Source organism: Artibeus jamaicensis, unplaced genomic scaffold (genome assembly GCF_021234435.1).
Source record: "Artibeus jamaicensis isolate MK-2021 breed Jamaican fruit bat unplaced genomic scaffold, CSHL_Jam_final contig_60, whole genome shotgun sequence".
In the NCBI taxonomy this organism is placed as follows: domain Eukaryota; kingdom Metazoa; phylum Chordata; class Mammalia; order Chiroptera; family Phyllostomidae; genus Artibeus; species Artibeus jamaicensis.
Genome location: NW_026521900.1, coordinates 4,034,859 through 4,053,659, shown reverse-complemented (window position 1 = coordinate 4,053,659; position 18,801 = coordinate 4,034,859). Strand labels below are relative to the sequence as shown.

General features: G+C 38.2%; 1 protein-coding gene across 9 annotated transcripts in view; it reads left to right on the top strand.

The window, feature by feature from the left end:
- The window catches only part of CASK (calcium/calmodulin dependent serine protein kinase), a 490,261-nt gene that overhangs the window by 369,882 nt on the left and 101,578 nt on the right, over positions 1-18,801 (top strand). For all 9 annotated transcript variants that reach the window (XM_037165398.2, XM_037165406.2, XM_037165435.2 and 6 more), the window contains one exon: positions 5,309-5,430. In XM_037165398.2, coding sequence (XP_037021293.1) covers positions 5,309-5,430 — 122 coding nt within the window. The remainder of the gene's footprint in view (positions 1-5,308; positions 5,431-18,801) is intronic.

The window sequence follows — 18,801 nt, the reverse complement described above, 5'->3', positions numbered from 1 at the left end:
TTTCCTTAGTTGTAAAGCTTTATATGGATAGACACTTAACAACCAGGAGAATGCTATTTAAAATACTTTGACAGTGAAACTCATAGACACAGACAGCAGTTTGGTGGTTACCAGAGGGAAGGGGTGGAGGTAGTAAAGGGTAAAGGGGGTCAAATATGTAGTGATGGAATATGATCCTACTTTGGGTGGTGGGCACATGAGGCAATATACAGATCATGTATCATAGAAATCTACACTTGAAACCTATAGGATCTTATTAGCCAATGTCACCCCAATAAATTTAATTTAAAAAATATATGGCCATATCAAAACCAAAAAAAATTTTTCATAAAATACTTTAACAAATTTGTACCCAGTGATGTTGCTATTTAGAAACATAGACTATTCTAAGAAGCATAATGCCATTAGAATTTTAGTATCTATGCTCCAACAGAACACATTTGCAGAGTTTGCTTCTTTTAACCAATAAATTTTGAGGCATCTCTACTAAATTGTATACATAAAGAATCTAAAAAAAAAAAAGCCCTGGTTGGTATAGCTCAGTGGATTGAGCGCAGGCCTGAGAACCAAAGGATTGTGGTTCAATTCCCAGTCAGGGCACATGCCTGGGTTGCGGGCCAGTTCCCAGCAGGGGACACAGGAGAGGCAACCGTCCTTTGATGTTTTTTTCCCTCTCTCCTTCCCTTCCCATCTAAAGATAAATGAATAAAATCTTTGAAAAAAAAGAATCTAAATCATTTGTCACTATGTGTGAGTTTTCATATTTTGAATCGGATATAACACAGATGCTGAAATCCAAACTGTAATTTCCATTATGGGATTCACTGTTGCTTATAACTTACTTGATAACCAGAATTTGCTCTGTATAGTGAGAATAAAAGGTATTGTCAGAGGGTTAGGAGGGAGAAATTGGCTGCAAAGGACAAGAGGGCAATTTTTTTTTGGAGTGATGAAAGTATACATGTAAATTGGGGAATATTAACTTAATTATACCCTAGTAAGCAGATTTTTCAAATGTAAAAATATTTGCCTAAAGGACAGGGTTATTGTGGAATCACATAACTAATGAGTATAAAAGCACTTTGGAAATTATGAACTATCATACAAATGTAAGTATTAAAATAATTTTCTTTTCTTTTTAATTTTTATTGGTTGTATTGGGGCAACATTGGTTAACACAATTACATAGGTTTCACGTGTATAATTCTACAATACATCACCTGTATCCTGTATTGTGTGTTCCCCACCCCAAGGCAAGTCTCCTTCCATCACCATTTATCCCCCTTTTGCCCTCTTCTACCTCCCCCACCCCCTTTGCCTCTGGTAATCACCATAGTGTTGTCTGTGTCTGTGAGTTTTTAAAATTAACTGTTTTCTGTAATTTTGCTATGATACCTATTTTCAAGTCTTCAGAATTTGCTCAGAAAAAAATAATTTTAATTGAATACATTTTGTTGTGTCTTTTTGTACAACACAGTCTGCAAGTACAGCCAGGAATACAGATGTGGATAGGATACCTACAGTCCTGCCATTAGTTAGAGAGGTGGACTCATGTTCTGTTTATTTATTCACTTTTTCAGGGTAGTTACAAGTTTATACAGAGGTCTGATATAAAAACATCCTTTTCAGTTTTTAAGAAAAGTGAATAGTTTTTTCAGATTTGACAGTATTGATCAACAAAATAAATACTTAGTAGCAGCTTTAGAGCTTGCGTATGTTGTGTTGTATTATTACTACTGCCTCAGTTTTAAACAAATAACAGTGGAAAAGCCGCCAAAATGTTTGTGTACATTTATGTTTTATAATGAATTTAAAAATTATAGGAGTTTTAGATGGGCTTGGTATTCAACTACAGATATCAGTTATATACATCTGCCAGACTAAAAATGTATCTGTGGTTCTGCTGGTTATATCGAAAGAAAGAAATAACAGAATTGCAAAAGGTATCCATGGAAGGTATTAAGATGACCAAGAGTGATGAAAGATTTTGAGGTTAGACTAAAAATAGTGTCTATTTAATTTGAAACAACAGTGGAGAAGTGGAATGCAAATGAATTTTTCTACCAAATTACAAAAACTTAAAATTAGGGGTACTTTTCAGAGTTTGAAATAGGCAACTTGAATATAGCTATAAAGATGCTTCCTTTCATGATTGAAAATTCACAAAGTTTCACATTAGGGTACAAGACAAGACTAAAATCAGTTCAGAAAAGGAAGCAGATTTAAGGTTGTTAAATAGATTTGTTGACCTAGTGGGTCTTGTCTACTGGAAACAGGCTAACAGATGCCCTTATGCTTTCCAGCAAAGCATCCACTGGGCCCCTAAAAGCAGATTAGACTCTAGGTGGAGGTTTTGAATTCCTCTTGCTCACCCAACTCCTCTCTTAGGCTTCCCCCTCAAGCAGCCCATTTCTGTGCCCATTTACTTCAGGGTATAATATGGGGTGACTACTTCACACAGTAGCCTGAGAGTCCTTTCTTGAGGCCAGGAATTACACCTGTTTTCTCTGAAGCTCCTGCCTAGCATCTGACAAAAAGCAGTAGCAGTTCAATAAAGGTTTGGGTTATTGTCTGACCCAATAGGGTTCAAGGTTTTTTTTAACCTCCCTATGCATAAACCACACATAGCTTTGGGTTGAAGGTTCCCCCGATTTTCCTGCTGGGGCCAATTAGTGTAGTAGCTCAGGTAGGGCACAGACTTAGACAAGGAGCAAGACAAACCAGAGCTGAGTCCTGGCTCCACCGATTCTAGCTGTGACCTTCCTTGGCCTCTCTGAACCTGAGTTCCCTATTTAGAGAGGTTGGGTAAATATATCTATCTACCTTACTGCATTTTCTTGAAGATGTGCCTGGCACATAATAAATACTCAAGAATTGGGAGCTGCTATTGTGATGTTTCTTTAGTACTACATTAATTCAATGGATACCTTGTAGGTGTTATAAAATGAGTCAAATGTAGACCTGCCTTAAGGACCTCACAGCACAGAAAAGAAGAGTGAACAAGTGCACACGTAGGGTAATCCATGCTGTGTGTTGGTGGGACAAGAATTGCACAGAGCTTTGGCACTTTACAGCCAAAATTGCTTCCCAGCAGTTACACTTGCTGGCTTAGTATTGGCTAGATACTATTTTAACCCTATAGTATTAATAAACTTCCACCTAGATTATGTATCAGCATAAGCAATGCTGGCAAAAATAAAAATTGGGTAATATTTCACTAAAATAACTAAGTGAAAATAATAATTAGGTTTTCACCTGGATAATCACTTGATTTATGGCTTAAGCCTTACATGCTTAATGTAATTAAATAGTACTACAAAAAAGCAGTTGCTTATATAGCAACTTTTTTCTAGTATAGAAAACTTGGAGTGTATGAACAGGAAGAGAATGAAGTATAACTAGGAATATAAAAATACTGTTACCCTTTTGCTGTATTTCATTGTTTTTTTCTGAGTTTGTATTTTTTTTTCAATCAGGGAATATACAGTTTCTGTGGTTTTGTATTCTGCTTTCTTGAATTCTGTGTTATGAGGATTTCTCTGTTTTTAAAATTCTTTAAAAGTAATTTTCATTTGGCCACATAGTCCATTTATGAGTATTCTATAATTTATGTAATCATTCTCTAATTATTAGATTTTTTCTATTTTGTATGGTAAGTATCCATATACATAAACATTTTTTTGTATTTCCTGTTTGTCCTTAAGGTAGATTTTTATAAATGTAATTATTGGATCAAAGTGCATGAGCATTTTTAAGGATCTTTGTTCTGTGTTACCAGATTGCTTTCTGGAAAAGTGGTAACCATTTACATTGTTACCAATAAGTGCATGCAAATGGATAAAGTCCAAGACAAGAAGTAATTAGAAACAGCATAGAGTTCCAGAACAGAAAGATTCAAGATTTGTATCTTTATCCAGAGCAGCAGACCCCAACCTTTTTTGGCACCAGGGACCAGTTTCTTGGAAGACAATTTTTCTGCAGACCAGGGGGAGGGTTTGCTTGCGCAGGTGCAAGCAAAGCATCTCTAGCTCCCTGCAGCTCACCTGCTATGCAGCCCAGTTCCAGTATGGGTCCACAGCCTGGGGGTTGGGGACCCCTGATCTAAATAAAGCAAGGTTTATCAACCTCAGCACTATTGATATTTGGGGCTACATAATTCTTTCAGGTCGAAGGGGACTGTCCTGGACATTGTAGGATATTTCATAGCATCCCAGGCCTCTACCCACTAGATCACGGTAGCACAACCTGTTTCCCTACCACCCACCACCACAGTTGTGACAAAAATGACTCCAGCCATTGTGAAATGTCCACCTGGGTGGCAAAATCGCCACAGTCTGAAAACTACTGATCCAAGACAACAAGGCACTTCTTAAAATTTACCCAACATTATGGACACTAATATTCTGAAGCCTTTCCTCTCAAGGTTCTTTTCTTTCTCTGAAGTATGTATGTAGGTGTTGTCTGTAGAGTACAATAGGCTAGTCATTTCTTTAAGGCTGTGTAAGTGACTTTGTTACTACTCAGTACAGATCTTTCCCTGCTGATAGCTGTCAGGATTCCTTGCTTCTAAGAGGAAATTTAAAGAGAGTGATCACACTATTATTCGCTTTGCCCTGCAAAAATGATTTGCCCTAGTATTTAATATGGTATTCAGAAGTGTTAATCAGTGTACTTTATCCTTTGTCGTTATCTTCTGAATAAAAGGGCCCAACAGACTGAGAACAACTTGGTTCTCTTGACTTTGTATGTGGAGGAAAGAAATAGGATGGATTGGGGTTTTTGTTAAGTTTGAGCCTTAAAAATCCAAAGAGGCCTATTTTACACTGCAGGAGCTGCCAGTTGAAGGTGTTTGTCCCTCAGTTCTATAGCTGGCTTTATGGTCAGCTGTAAATGTCTATAAATCTACAGTTCTTCATGGAATGCACCTATATGAAAGGTTCACCTGTGTTATTTCTGTAACACTGCAAAACATAATGGGGTCGTGAGACCCATATTCATCTGATGTATAACTTGCTACACTGGGATCTTATCTAGTAGCTCAATTATAGTTGATGAATTTACTTAATTAGAGTAAGACAAGCCCCAATTTGCTTTGAAAAAATTAAGAGCACACATGACATTGTTAAAACTGAGAATATTCCATTTTTAAAGATATGAAATTCCATTTAAGTCTGCCCTCCACTAAAGACACTAGCCTTTAAGTTCTGTTTGTTAGCCCATTGTTCTGAAATGCAAGATTTAAATTACAAAGGTAGGTCTGACATTGACCTTCTTTACTGGCTATTTGTTTTCTGTGTGTTCCCCTTAGGAGCAGTCTCACAGGTGCTGGACAGCCTGGAAGAAATTCACGCACTTACAGACTGCAGTGAAAAGGACTTAGATTTTCTACACAGTGTTTTCCAGGATCAGCATCTTCACACACTACTAGATGTAAGTCTCTCTTTTTATTATTTTTGGGGATAAATATTTAGCATATCATTTTGCTTTACATTAATTTCTTGATGTTCACCATAACAGTCCTTTTTCAGTTGCTTTAAGTATGTGAGAAATGTGGGAAATCACCCATCACAGATTTGTAAGTAAAATAAAGTTCTGTATCATATAAAGCACAATGCAATATAGCCTAACAAGTCACAGTGAAAAAAATTGTGTGTGTGTGTATTTCTGTTAGAAGAATCCATGGATATTAGCTATGATTAGTTTTTATTGCTTTAAACATTGTTTTAAAACATTGCACCTCAAGCATGAGTATAAGAGAGAGAAAAGCAAATGAGATACTGTATAATGGACTATATCACACATTTCATATTTAATATGGCCAATTTTCATAGATTCAATTTCTTCTCCTTAAAACATAATAATATACTTCATTATTAAATACAACAGGCTCCATTAACAGCAGATTGAGATACAAAGAAAATCAGAAGCTGGCAGTTCACATCTGTCTTCATGTCAGTCCCATTTTAGTAAAATGCCTTTCTTAGAGAACTTGCTTCACTAGCAGTGAAAACGTTCTTAGTACATGTTAGTATACTAGTATGTATTAGGGTTTCATTTTTATAAGAAAAACCTTCCCTTAATAAGAGAACAACATTTGCTGTGGGGTGCCTAGAACTTTTGGTGCCAACTCTGATCCACCATATGAGGCAAAGTCAGCTAAAGCAAAATGTTTTAGAATATATTCTATAGAACATTGCTTTGGGAGACAGTAATGAGTGTTGCCATGAGAGGGAGCATATCTTAAACTTATTGGCTAATTAAGTTTGGGAAATGCTACATTCTTTATTCCCTTTGTACAGGTTTACAATGGATGTTAGTATATTAACACCTCTGAGATATCCTATAGCAAAGAAATGTGATTAAAGTCTGGGGATTGATTGTGGGGGCCGGGGCAGGGGAGAGCAATGGGGAGAATGGCAGGACAACTGTAACTGAAAAGTAATTAAAAAATAAAGAGCATAGTACAAAACTAAAAAAAGACTATTTCTAAAATTAATTTAGACATAGAACTTTAATTAACAATCCTGTCAAAATGATGAGGACTAGTTTGGGGAAAGCCAAGCTAAGAGTGTTGCATTATGTTTCAACTTCATACTACATGTAATCATAGGTATCTAACAGTGACTTCTTTTTTTTTTTATTGATTATGCCATTACATTTGCTCTATTCCCCCCTCCCTTCCCCTCCACCCTGCATACCCCTCCCCCACCATTTCCCCCTTTAGTTCATGAACATGTGTCTCAAATTCTTTAGATCCTGTATTTCCCCTACTATTCTTACCCTCCCCCCCTATCTATTTTCTATCTACTGTCTATACTACTTATTTTCTGTACCTTCTCCCCCCTTCCCCTCCTCCCACTCCCCTGTTGCTAACCCTCCCTGTGATCTTCATTTCTATGGTTCTGCTCCTGATCTAGCTATCCTCTTAGTTTGCTTTTGTTTTAGGTGTGGTTCTTAATAACTGTGAGTTTGCTGTCCTTTCACTGTTCATCTTTTTTATCTTCTTTTTCTTAGGTAAGTCCCTTTAACATTTCATATAGTAAGGGCTTGGTGATGATGAACTCCTTGAATTTGACCTTATCTGAGAAGCACTTTATCTGTCCTTCCATTCTAAATGAAAGTTTTGCTGGGTAGAGCAATCTTGGTTGTAGATCTTTGGTTTTCATGACTTGGAATACCTCTGTCCAGCCCCTTCTTGCCTGTAAGGTCTCTTTTGAGAAATCAGCTGACAGTCTGATGGGAACTCCTTTGTAGGTGACTGTCCCCTTAGCTCTTGCTGCTTCTAGGATTCTCTCCTTCATTTTAATCTTGGCTAATGTAATTATGATGTGCCTTGGTGTGTTCCTTCCCAGGTCCAACTTCCTCGGGACTCTCCGAGCTTCCTGGATCTCTCGGAAGTCTATTTCCTTTGCCAGATTGGGGAAATTCTCCTTTATTATTTGTTCAAATAATTTTTCAACTGGTGGTTGTGCCTTTCCCCCTTCTGGTACCCCTATAATTCGGATGTTGGAACGTTTAAAGATGTCCTGGAGTTTCCCAAGCCTCTCCTCATTTTTCTGAATTCTTATTTCTTCATTCCTTTCTGCTTGATCATCTTTTTCTTCTGTCTGGTGTTCTCCCTTGATTTGAGTCCCAATTTTCTTTCCATCACTATTGGTATCTTTTGTATCAGCATTCATTTCAATTAATTTAGCTTCCATATGTTTCTCTCATTTGTGACTAAAATCCACCAGTTCTGTAAGGATCTTTATAACCAGTGTTTTGAACTGTGCATCTGAAAGACTGGCTATTTCTTCATCACTTAGGTCTATCGGTTCTGGGGCTCTGAGTTGTTCTAGAGCCATTTTTGGTTTATTCGTGCTGTTTAGTGAACGGAGCGAAGCCTTAGTTGTTTACCTGAACGGGGCGACCCAGGTCGCTGGTTTGTGACGCTGTGTGTGGGGGCGGGGTCAGAGAGGGAGCAATGGCGTTCCTCTCCGCTAGCCCAGCGCATCCAGACACTCAAACGCCTCGGGCTTGCTTATCCGATCCTAATTTTGCGAGCCTGCTGCACCGCGCGGGTTTCCCTTCTCACTGGTTTCTCCGCACGTAAATGCGCGCGACTGAGCGACCCACCGCGCCTATTCCCTGTGCGCTCCGGCAGCCAGCTCGCTGGCGATCAGCCCCCGGTTGCCTGCGCGCCCCGCGCACCGCCCCGGGAATTTTTTCTTGCTAACCTGCTCTGCTTCTGGCCTCGCTCCTCGTACGGGTCCAGCCGAGTATCTAGTTGTCCTTTGGACTCCGTATTGTTGATTTTCCGTGTGGCTTGGTTGTGACTGCTGTTAAAAATAGTTGTTCTTAGATTTGGTTGTGCACAGAGGCGAGGTGGACCCTCCACCTACTTCTCCATCTTGGCGGAAGTCTAACAGTGACTTCTTTCCATAAATGTGATCAAATCAAATTAATTACCAAATTTTAAAAATTAGTTTGGCTTTTTAATATTTTATTTCTTACTTACATCACAGCCTAAAACAAGTAGATTGGGAGGGCTCTTCTTGCACATAGTCATTTAGGAATCCAGGTTTTCTCCACTGTGTGGTCCTGCCCTCCCCCAGCACTTTGGAATCTTCCACTGTATCCTTTGCATCCAGCCACCAGCTAAAAGAAAATGAAAAAATTTTCAGGGTCGAGGTTGGAAAGGGCTGTATCACTCTTGCCCATATTTCATTGGGAAGTACTAGTTGCATGCCTACCTAGCTTCAACAAAGCTGAGAAACATAGTTTTAAAATGTGGTTAGTGAAATAAGCCAGACAGAAAAAGACCAATATCACATGGTATCACTTATATGTGGAATCTTAAAAAAAAAAAATTGAACTCATGGAAACAAAACAGAATGATGGTTGCCCCTGGCTGGGGGTGGGGAAAATGGAGAGAGGTTAATAAAAGGGTACAGACTTTCAGTTATAAGATAAATAAGGTCTGAGGATCTAATGTGTAACATGGTGACTGTAGTTGATAACATTGTATTGTGTAATTGAAATTTGCTAAGAGAGTAGAACTTAAGTGTTCTCACAAGAAAAGATAAATGTGTGAGGTGATGGATGTGTTAATTAATTTAATTGTGGTAATCTTTTCACTATGTAAACATTTATCAAATCACCATGTTGTGATCTTTAAATATGTTACAACATTATTGGTCAATTATATCTCAATAAAGTGAAAAACGTGCCCAGGAAGATAAGGAAATGGTTCTTCTCTTTAGTGTATTTATCTCCAGTGACTTGGGGACATTTCAGATTAAGTCCATTTCAAATAACTATTACTTTCCTTGGGCACCAAAATCCCTAAAATTCATTCTATTTTGTGACTCACTCCCAGTTCCAATCCTCCTCCTCCCCCCTCCCCCTCCCCCTCCTCCTCCTCTTCCTTTTCCTCTTTCTCCAGTACCACCATCACCACCACTGTCATCATCACGGTCATCATTATTATGTGTGTTATTTAAATTATTGTCTGACCTCTACTTGTTGGCTCTTTAAATATATGTTATTCCCCATCATTGCTTCATATTATGCAAAAAGATTTCACAATTGTGAATTTCCCATAGAAGTCTTATCCTTTACTAGAACTAGTATGTAAGATATATGAAAGAAGCTGCAACAGAGTGTGAAGATTTAGTTTATTTCAGTGTAGTCAGTGGTGAGGTCTTTACTGAGATTTACTGACCTTTATTTTTTTATATTTTATTTATTTATTCTTAGAGAGAGGGGAAGGGAAGGAGAAAGAGAAGGAAAGAAACATCAATGTCTAGTTGCCTCTCAGGCACCCCCTACTGGGGGCACAACTTGGCTCACAACCAAAGATTGTGCCCCAACTGGGAATCAAACCAGCGACCCTTTGGTTTTGCAGACCAGTGCTCAATCCACTGATTCACACAAGCCAGGGCAGATTTACTGACCTTTAGATCAAGGACTTTTTGTCAATTAAAGGCTCAGAGAAGCTCAAATCAGTTTTCAAAGTTGTACTTTTCTCACTAATATAACAAGGTATATTAGCACCCCAAGCTTGAGACTTCAGGGGAAATGCAAGAACATTGCTAGTTTTTACAAGGAGGAGCAGAAAGTTAGGAACAGACTGAACTTTGGAGCTTAGCCAGGACACCAGTTATTGCCCAATGCTAACTTCTCAGACCTTACGAAAAACATTTATTTTGGGTAACTGCTACATTCTTGGGTAGACATTCTTACAACTTCAGAAGAGACTCAGATTTTAGTAGGAAAAAACATACTTCAACTTCTTTTGGGTGCTTATAAATTATAAACTTAAAGGTGTGTCTGTAGTATCAGCATCTGCCTTATCAATGCACCTCGATTTGAAAAGGAGCTGGTGTGCTGAAAATGACCTCTGCTCAGCAAAAACATGCCATATCTGCAGAATTTGGCAGACAAGTACTACATGTGAACCCCAGTCACCTCATGAAATGACTGACTCTAAGGCTGGCCCTGAGCAGTGCTTACATGCATTTGGTTCTGAAGATGCAAACTGAGCTGTCCTTCAGTGAAAGCTTAATCATCATGAATGACATAGACCATCATGAGAATGTGCCCTCATGATCTTTATCCCTTAAATACAGTTCACTAAGCTCTTATTTCAAAGCTAAGAGTCTACATTTTAATAATATAATCAGTGAAGTATTCAAATGGTTGCCACATAAAGAAATCTAACCATTAAGATATTATTTAATACTTAAATACTGTGGTATGCCCCCCAAAAAGGAACTTGGTATGACCAACTGTTGAGAAGAAGCTTTTCAAACTTTGACCATTCATTATTCTTCCTTCTAATGCTCCATATCCCATACTTGAACTTGGATTGTTTTGTTTTGTAAAATCAGTATTGGTTCCTTTTTAAGGATTCTAAGTAGTGACACCTAGTGGCATAGTTTTGTGGACTATGGCCACTTTAAATATACTAAAGATATTTAATAAATTAATATTAAATATCTTTATTATATTTAAATAATTCCTATTGATTCAGTAACACTCTAAATAGCTAAATTTGAGGCCATAACTTTTTAAATCCTCACCCAAGGATGTGTTTAGTGATTTTTAGAGAGAGGGGAGGGAGGAGAGAGACAGAGACAGAGAAACATTGATCGGTCTCCCGTACATATCTAGACCAGAGATCAAACCCCCAACCTAGGTATGTGCCCTGACTGGGAATCAACTTTCAACCTTTTGGTTTACAGATCGATGTTCCAACCAATTGAGCCAGCAGCCAGGGCAAAGCCATAAGTTTTAAGCTGGCAAGAAACAGAATTAAGTTTCTACAGAAGACAAAATCATCAAGTATTTTATTTTTTCTAGTCATGTGTTTAAAACAGTAACAAGCTCAGAATTCAAAGAAACATTATTAGCACTTGTTTACAGGAAACAAAACAACTGTCATATTGAAAGAATTTACAGGAAAACAAAAGAAGAAATACTGTGGTTCCACTGAAGGGAAGAAACTTTCTGATTTGAATTCTAGTAAAACACATCTAATGTAATCTGTAGTTAGAAATAGGTTCAGAAACTCTAAATATTTCCTACCAAACCAGTTCCTCCTGGCACACACATGCTGCCCCTCATTTTGTAGAAAGAAATAAAGAGGCTTGAGGAGAAGCTGAGCTTGGCCCAGCTTGTTCTTGTTTGTCTACTTTCAGAAATTAAAAGCACTGGTGCAGAGATGGTCTGTATATGAAATATACAGATCAATTTTAGTACAGTACAATTTGGCATGTGTATTAGTTTGCTAAAGCTGCCGTAACAAAGTACCATAAACTGGGTGGCTTAAAATAACAGAAATTATTCCCTCACATTCTGGAGGCTGGAAGTCCCAAGTCAAGATGCCAGCAGGGCTATGCTCCCTCCCAAGGCCCCAGGGAAGAATCTTTTCTAGCCACTTTCAGCTTCTAGAGTCGCCTACAATCCTCAGCATTCCTGGGCTTGTAAGTGCATCACTCCAATTTGTGTCTCCATCTTCTCATGGAGTTTTCCTCTGTATTCATGAGACTCTTGTCTTCACATAGCCTTTTTAAAAGTATACCAGTCATTGGATTTAGGACCCACCTTAATTCAATATGACTTCATCTTAGTTAATTACATTTACAAAGACCATGTTGCCAGATAAGATCACATTCTGAGATTATGGGTAGATACGAAGTTTGAGGGGACAGTATTTAGCCCAGTACAGCAAGGAAAACTGATTTTGCCTGGAATTGATTCTTCGAGTGTGAGTACACATTGCACAAAGCTAATATAAAATAATGACATGTTACCCTATCATTCATTAATTAGGCTTTCTTGAGAATTGGCGTTAAAGTATAGTTGTGTCTTTTATTTATTTATTTATTTATTTATTTATTTATTTATTTATCTTTAGAGGGGAAGGGAAGGAGAGAGGGAGAGAAACATCAATGTATGGTTGCCTTTCGTGCATCCCCTGCTGGGAACTGGCCTGCAGGGAACCTGCCTGCAACCCTGGCATGTGCCCTGACTGGGAATCGAACCGCGATTGTCTGCTTCGCAGGCCCGCTAGTTGTGTCTTTTAATGATTTGTCGAATCAGTTTTGGGTTGGAACTTGTATGTGATACATTGAGTTGTCAGATGATGGATGTTTTTTGGATAGACTGAAAAACCCAGAGGGTTTTTTTTTTTTTTTACGTGAAAGGTATTTTGCAAATGTTATTTGGTGCTGATTCTCAGTCTTCTCAATTTCTTGTGGAAATGTCCCTATTACAGAATAAATGTTTATTTTCTAAGTCAACAGTGTTATAAAACATTCTTAAATGACATTTATCTCCCTGCCAAGCTCCGACAACTGAATTTTAAACATTCACCCACCATCTGTCATACCTCTGAGCAGCTGTTAGCATTTATTACAAACTGCTGTTTTCATAGTAAATATGATACCCTACCAATGTAAGGTTATTTCTGTGGGAAGTTCTAAAATTATGTTTTCTAAAAATGTAGTCTGTGATTAGATTAATAAAGCAAAAACTAACAGCAGCAGCAACTTAATTTAGCAGTTTTATATTAATTTATAAGTAGATTTTTATGATAGATCAATCTTTGTAAATATTGCATTAGAAATAAATTGGTGTCTGGTATCATCAATATTTTGTATTACTGACATTTTTATTATAATTTTTTACTGTTTAGGGAGAATTAGAGAGTTTTTCTATCTGGAGTTAACGCTGGAAAACTACAACTCTGGATTTACTACTTTGCTTTTTTGAGATGATTTTAAATTAGTAGTCATGTTTGGGAACAGCATATTTTTAGGACTTGGAAATTTCCTAAAGAAAATTCTACAGTAATTTCATGTTTTTGTGCAATTTGGGGTCTGAGAAATAACTTGATACACTGTTAAGTTTGGAAGTTTAAATAGATTACCAGGCAGGAAGTTCCAAAACAAAGCTTCCCATGAATTTATACTCCTGTCAATTCGTGCTTAAATGTCTGGACTATCTGAGTACCTTCAAAGGCTGAGCTACTGGTACTTTCTTGGGGACCCATTTAGTCTTAAGAATTAATTTTGGCAAATATGAAACCAACTGGGTAGTGGGCCACTGGTGGGGCTCTTGTGCTACTTGCCTCCTGGGGCTGGAGACTGAAGTACACTGCTGCTCACTTTGGGTCTTGGGGTCTCTCACTCTACTGTTACTAAATGGATGGGCAAAAATTCCCATATCTGTTTCCATCAATGTATCAAAGTATTGTCAGTAGAAAAGTATCACATAAAACAAAATTCCTGTAATAAAGAACTAGAAATGTCATGTGGTGAGGATTTTCAAAGTAATATTTCTCCATTTTAAATGTAGATATCAATAGACTTAGCCCCCCAAAAGCTACTACCGTAAATGGTCACATGTGAAGAAATAATGTATAACTAATACAAGCAGAAACAAAACGAGGACTGTCCACTCCTAATACTTCTATTCAACATTTAGGTTCTGACCAGTGTAGTAAAGCAAGAAAAAGAAATTCAAGCCCTGTCCACTGTGACTCAGTTGGTTGGGCAGCATCCCACAAAGCAGGTCACTGGTGCAATTCTGGTCAAGTCACATGCCTGGGTTGTAGTTTGGTTCCCGGATAGGGCATGTGAGGGAGGCAGCCAATTGATGTTTCTCTCTCACATGGATGTTCCCCTCTCTTTCTCCTTTCATTCCCTTCTCCCCAAAAGTGAATAAATAATATTAAAAACAAAAAAACAAAGAAGAAATAAAACTATCTTCTTGCAAAGATATATTCTTGTATATAAAAAATCCTAAGGAATCTACAAAATAATCTAGAACTAATAGGCAGCTTTAGCAAGATTACAGGACACAGGATCAATATACAAAAATTAACTACTTTTATAGATAAGCAATGAATCATGTGAAAATAAAAGTAAAAATGCTTAGTGGATTGCACAAAACAGTATAGGACATGTACACTAAAATCAATGAATGTTGGACATTCAGTCAAGATGGTGGCATAGGCAGACATGGCTCACCTCTTCACACAACGACATCAAAATTATAAATAATTTTGTAATTATTTATAATTACAAAATCACTCAGCAAATAACCATCAATCAGTGCTGGCAGAAATTGATTGAATGGAAGTCTGACAACTGTGGAATTAAAGAAACCACATCCATCCAGACTTGTAGGAGTGGCACAAACATGGAATGGGCTGGTCCCACACCCACTTGTGGTGGGTAACAATTTGGGAGGGATATCTCTGGAGCAGGAGTCCCAGACCTACACCAAGCCCCCCAGCCCAGGGTTCCAGTGACAGGAAGATAAGCTCCCACAACTTATAGCTGCAAAAACCAGCAGAGATTGAGTTGGTGGAAGAAACTTCTGGAGCCCCAAGCAGTTCCTCTTAAAGAACACCCACGTAGACTCACCTACTCAGACTCATTCCCTCTGAGCTCCAGCACTGGGATAGCAGCTTGAAAGGCACCAGCGGCATAAAGGGAGGAACTAAAGTACCTGCCATTAAGGCGAGCAGAGGACATTGCCCCTTTTCTAAACCCTCCCACAGAACCAGCAAGCTCTGGTGCCATATCTGAGACTCCATTAACCTGGCTAACACTTTTTGACCCACCTTGGAGATACCCAGAGACTCTGCCTCACCCAACTTATGTACCCACCCAAGCTGCTTTTCTATATGAATGGCTGGTCTTGGCTCATGCTTCACAACTTCCTAAATACTCTCAAACAAGCAATAGCTAGCCTCAGTAAGCCTCAGGCCCAGCATTAGCAGCAGCCAGCCTACATTCACAACTTGACTTTACCTGGGAATCTCCAAGCCCAACACAAGTAGTACCCATTGCAGATTGCTTTATACCTCGGGCAAGGTGGCTCTAGGCAAAAAACAGGTTGGAGCTGATCTTGGCCTGTACTACCCAGGAAACCCCAAAGCCCATGCACCCAATGGACAGCTGTAGGCCACGATGGAGCACCACCACCCTGCCCCTGCACAGTTCATCTTCCATGGAAGGTAGACGTCAGTGGTCATAGCCAAATCTTGCAGCTGACTGGCCTGGGTAAATCCCTCCCATTGATCTGCCAATAGCACCCAAGTCTCAACTACAAGAGGAGGGTGTACTCAGCCCACACGAAAGGTGCACCTTCCGTACCCAGCATGGGTGATAGGGGAGGCTGTGCCTCTGGATCCTACACAACACCTACTATATTAGGCCACACTACAAAGACAGGGAATCAAAGCAACTCTACCTAATATATAGAAACAAACACAAGGAGGCTGCCAAAACAAGGAGACAAAGAAACATGGCCCAAATGAAAGAACAGATTAAAACTCCCTAAAAAGAACTAAACAAAATGGAGATAAACAATCTATCAGATGCAGAGTTCAAAACACTGGTTATAAGGATGCTCAAGGTGAGGACTTCTGCAGCATAAAAAAGATCCAGTCAGAAACAAATGATAAACTAATTGAAATAAAGAACAATGTACAGGGAAGCAACAGTAGAGTGGATGAAGCCAAGAATCAAATCAATGATTTGGAACATAATGAAGCAAAAAACAACCCATCAGAACAATAAGAAGAAAAAAGGATCCAAAAAAATGAGGAGAGTGTAAGCAGCCTCTGAGACAACTTCAAGAGGTCCAATAGTCACATCATAGGAGTACCAGAAGGAGAAGAGAAAGAACAAGAAATTGGAAATCTATTTGAAAAAATAATGAAAGAAAACTTCCCTAATTTGGTGAAGGAAATAGACATTCAAGTCCAGGAAGCACAGAAAAGTCCCAAACAAGATGGATGCAAAGAGGCTCACTCCAACGCACATCATAATTAAAATGCCAAAAGTTAAAGAGAGAATTTTAAAAGCAGCAAAAGAAAAACAGGTAATTGCCTCTACAGAGGAGTTCCCATAAGACTGTCAGCTGATTTCTCAAAAGAAATTTTGCAGGTAGAAGGGATTGGCAAGAAATATTCAAAGTCATGAAAAGCAGGGACCTACAGCCAAGATTGCTGTCCCCAGCAGAGCTATCATTTAGAATCAAAGGGCAGGTAAAAAGCTTCCCAGACAAGAAAAAGCTAAAGGACTTCATCATCCAAATCATATGAAATGTTAAAGAGATGTATTTAAGAAAAAGAAGATCAAAACTATGAACAATATAATGGCAAATAATAAATATCAAGAGTTAAATGTAGAAAATAAACTAAGCAAACAAGAACAGAGACAGAATCATGGATACAGAAAGCATTTTGTTGGTTGCCAGATGGGAGGTAGATATTGTTGAATGCGCGAAGAGGTAGGGGATTAAGAAGTACAAATAGGTAGTTATAGAATAGCCATGGTATGTAAAGTACAGTATAGCAAATGGAATAGCCAAAGAACGTATACATGTGACCCATGCACATGAACAATGGTGTGGGGGTTTCCTGAGGGAGTAGGGGACACTAGGTGGAAAGGGGACATAAGAGGGAAAATTGAGACAACTGTAATAACATGATCAATAAAATATAACTAAAAATTTTTATGAATGTTGTTGAAAGTAAAGATCTAAATAAATGGAGAGCTAGATCATATTGTTGGATTGGGGGGCACAGTATTATTAAAATGGTAGTTTTCCCCATATTGATGTACAGAGTCAATGCAATTCTCGTCGACATCCCTGAAGAGTTTTTCTTTTTGTAGAGTTTGACAAGCTGGTCCTAAAATTTATATGGAAATAAGAAAACAGTTTTGAAAAAAGAAAGTTGGAGCACTGATTCCAAAGCTTACTATAAAGCTACAGTAATGAAAAGAGTGTGGTATTGGTGTAATGATAGACATAAAGGTCAATGGGACAGAATAGAGTTCAGAAATAAACTGTCATATTTGTGGTCAACTGATTTTCAACAAAGGTGCCAAGGCATTTCAATGAGGAAGGAATAGTATGGGTTGTTTTTTTTTTAACATGGTGCTGGAGCAATTAAGTATCTGTATGCAAAGAAATGAACTTAGTGCCTTACCTCACAGCATACATAAAAATTTCAACAAGATGGGTCAAAGATCCATTGTAGGTTTAAAACTGTGAAACTTAAAATATCGTAGTAAATCTTCATTTCCTTGGGGTAGGAAAAGAGTTCTTAGATACAACACAAGGGAATTTGGGGGAATGTCTAAAATGTCCTAAAACTGGATTGAGATGATGGCTGTACAACTGTATGAATTTATCAGAAATCATCAAACTGTACACTTACAGACTTACAGTGGGTAAATTGTACAATATATAAATGATATCACAGTAAAACTTTTAAAAGTGAAAAATGAAAAGTATTATATTTTCTTTTTATTTAAAAACACCTACCTTACCATTTTTGTACTTTTTTAAGGTAAAGCACTGTTAGAAGTTTCTTCCATGTGCTGTGGGTTACAGTGTACTGTGGACCCCATGTCATTTATAATTAATCCATGCTCCCACTGCAACATCATTCTAGTGTCTCCTGGCATTGTCCCTGTGTCCTAACACAAATCCAGAATAGCCCAGCTGCTTGCCCCCTGAAATGCCAACAAAGCTCACTGAAGAGGTCATCCCAGTACATTCTTTTACAAATTTTCTTTATTTATTTTTAGAGAGAGGGGAAGGGAGGGAGAAAGAGAGGGAGAGAAACATCAATGTGTGGTTGCGTCTCACGCATCCCCTACCAGGGACCTGGACTGCAACCCAGGCATATGCTCTAACTGTTCTCAGGCCCATGCTCAATCCACTGAGCCAAACCAGACAGGGGTATTAGGATCATTGCATTGATTTCTCCATCTTGGTATTTAGCTTTGTGGCTAATGTTTTACTGTTAACTGACATTAAAATGCTAAATTTGTTTTCCTTTCCCAAGAACTGTTTTTAATAAACTACTAATGTGTAGTTGTACCTTGTGAAAGAAGCCCAAATTGTCTTTTTTTGTTTAAAAAAGTATGAATTACATAAGTTTATGTACTTTTTTAATAAGAGAGTATCTTTGGGTGGTATCTTCTCAGAATAAAATGTTTTAGTTCATTTTTTAGTTTATTTATTCTTCATCCAAATACATATTTGTGTCCTGGCTGGTGTAGCTCAGTGGATTAAGTGCAGGCCTGTGAACCAAAGCATCACAGGTTTGATTTCCAGTCAGGGCACATGCCTGGGTTGCGGGCCATATCCCCAGTATGGGGTGTGCTAGAGGCAACCATACATTGATGTTATAAGAAAAAAAACTAATTGCAAATACGTATTTGTCATTTCCCAAAGATCACAGGTTTTTGCAAATTTTTGCCATGATACTAATTTTTCATCTTTTTA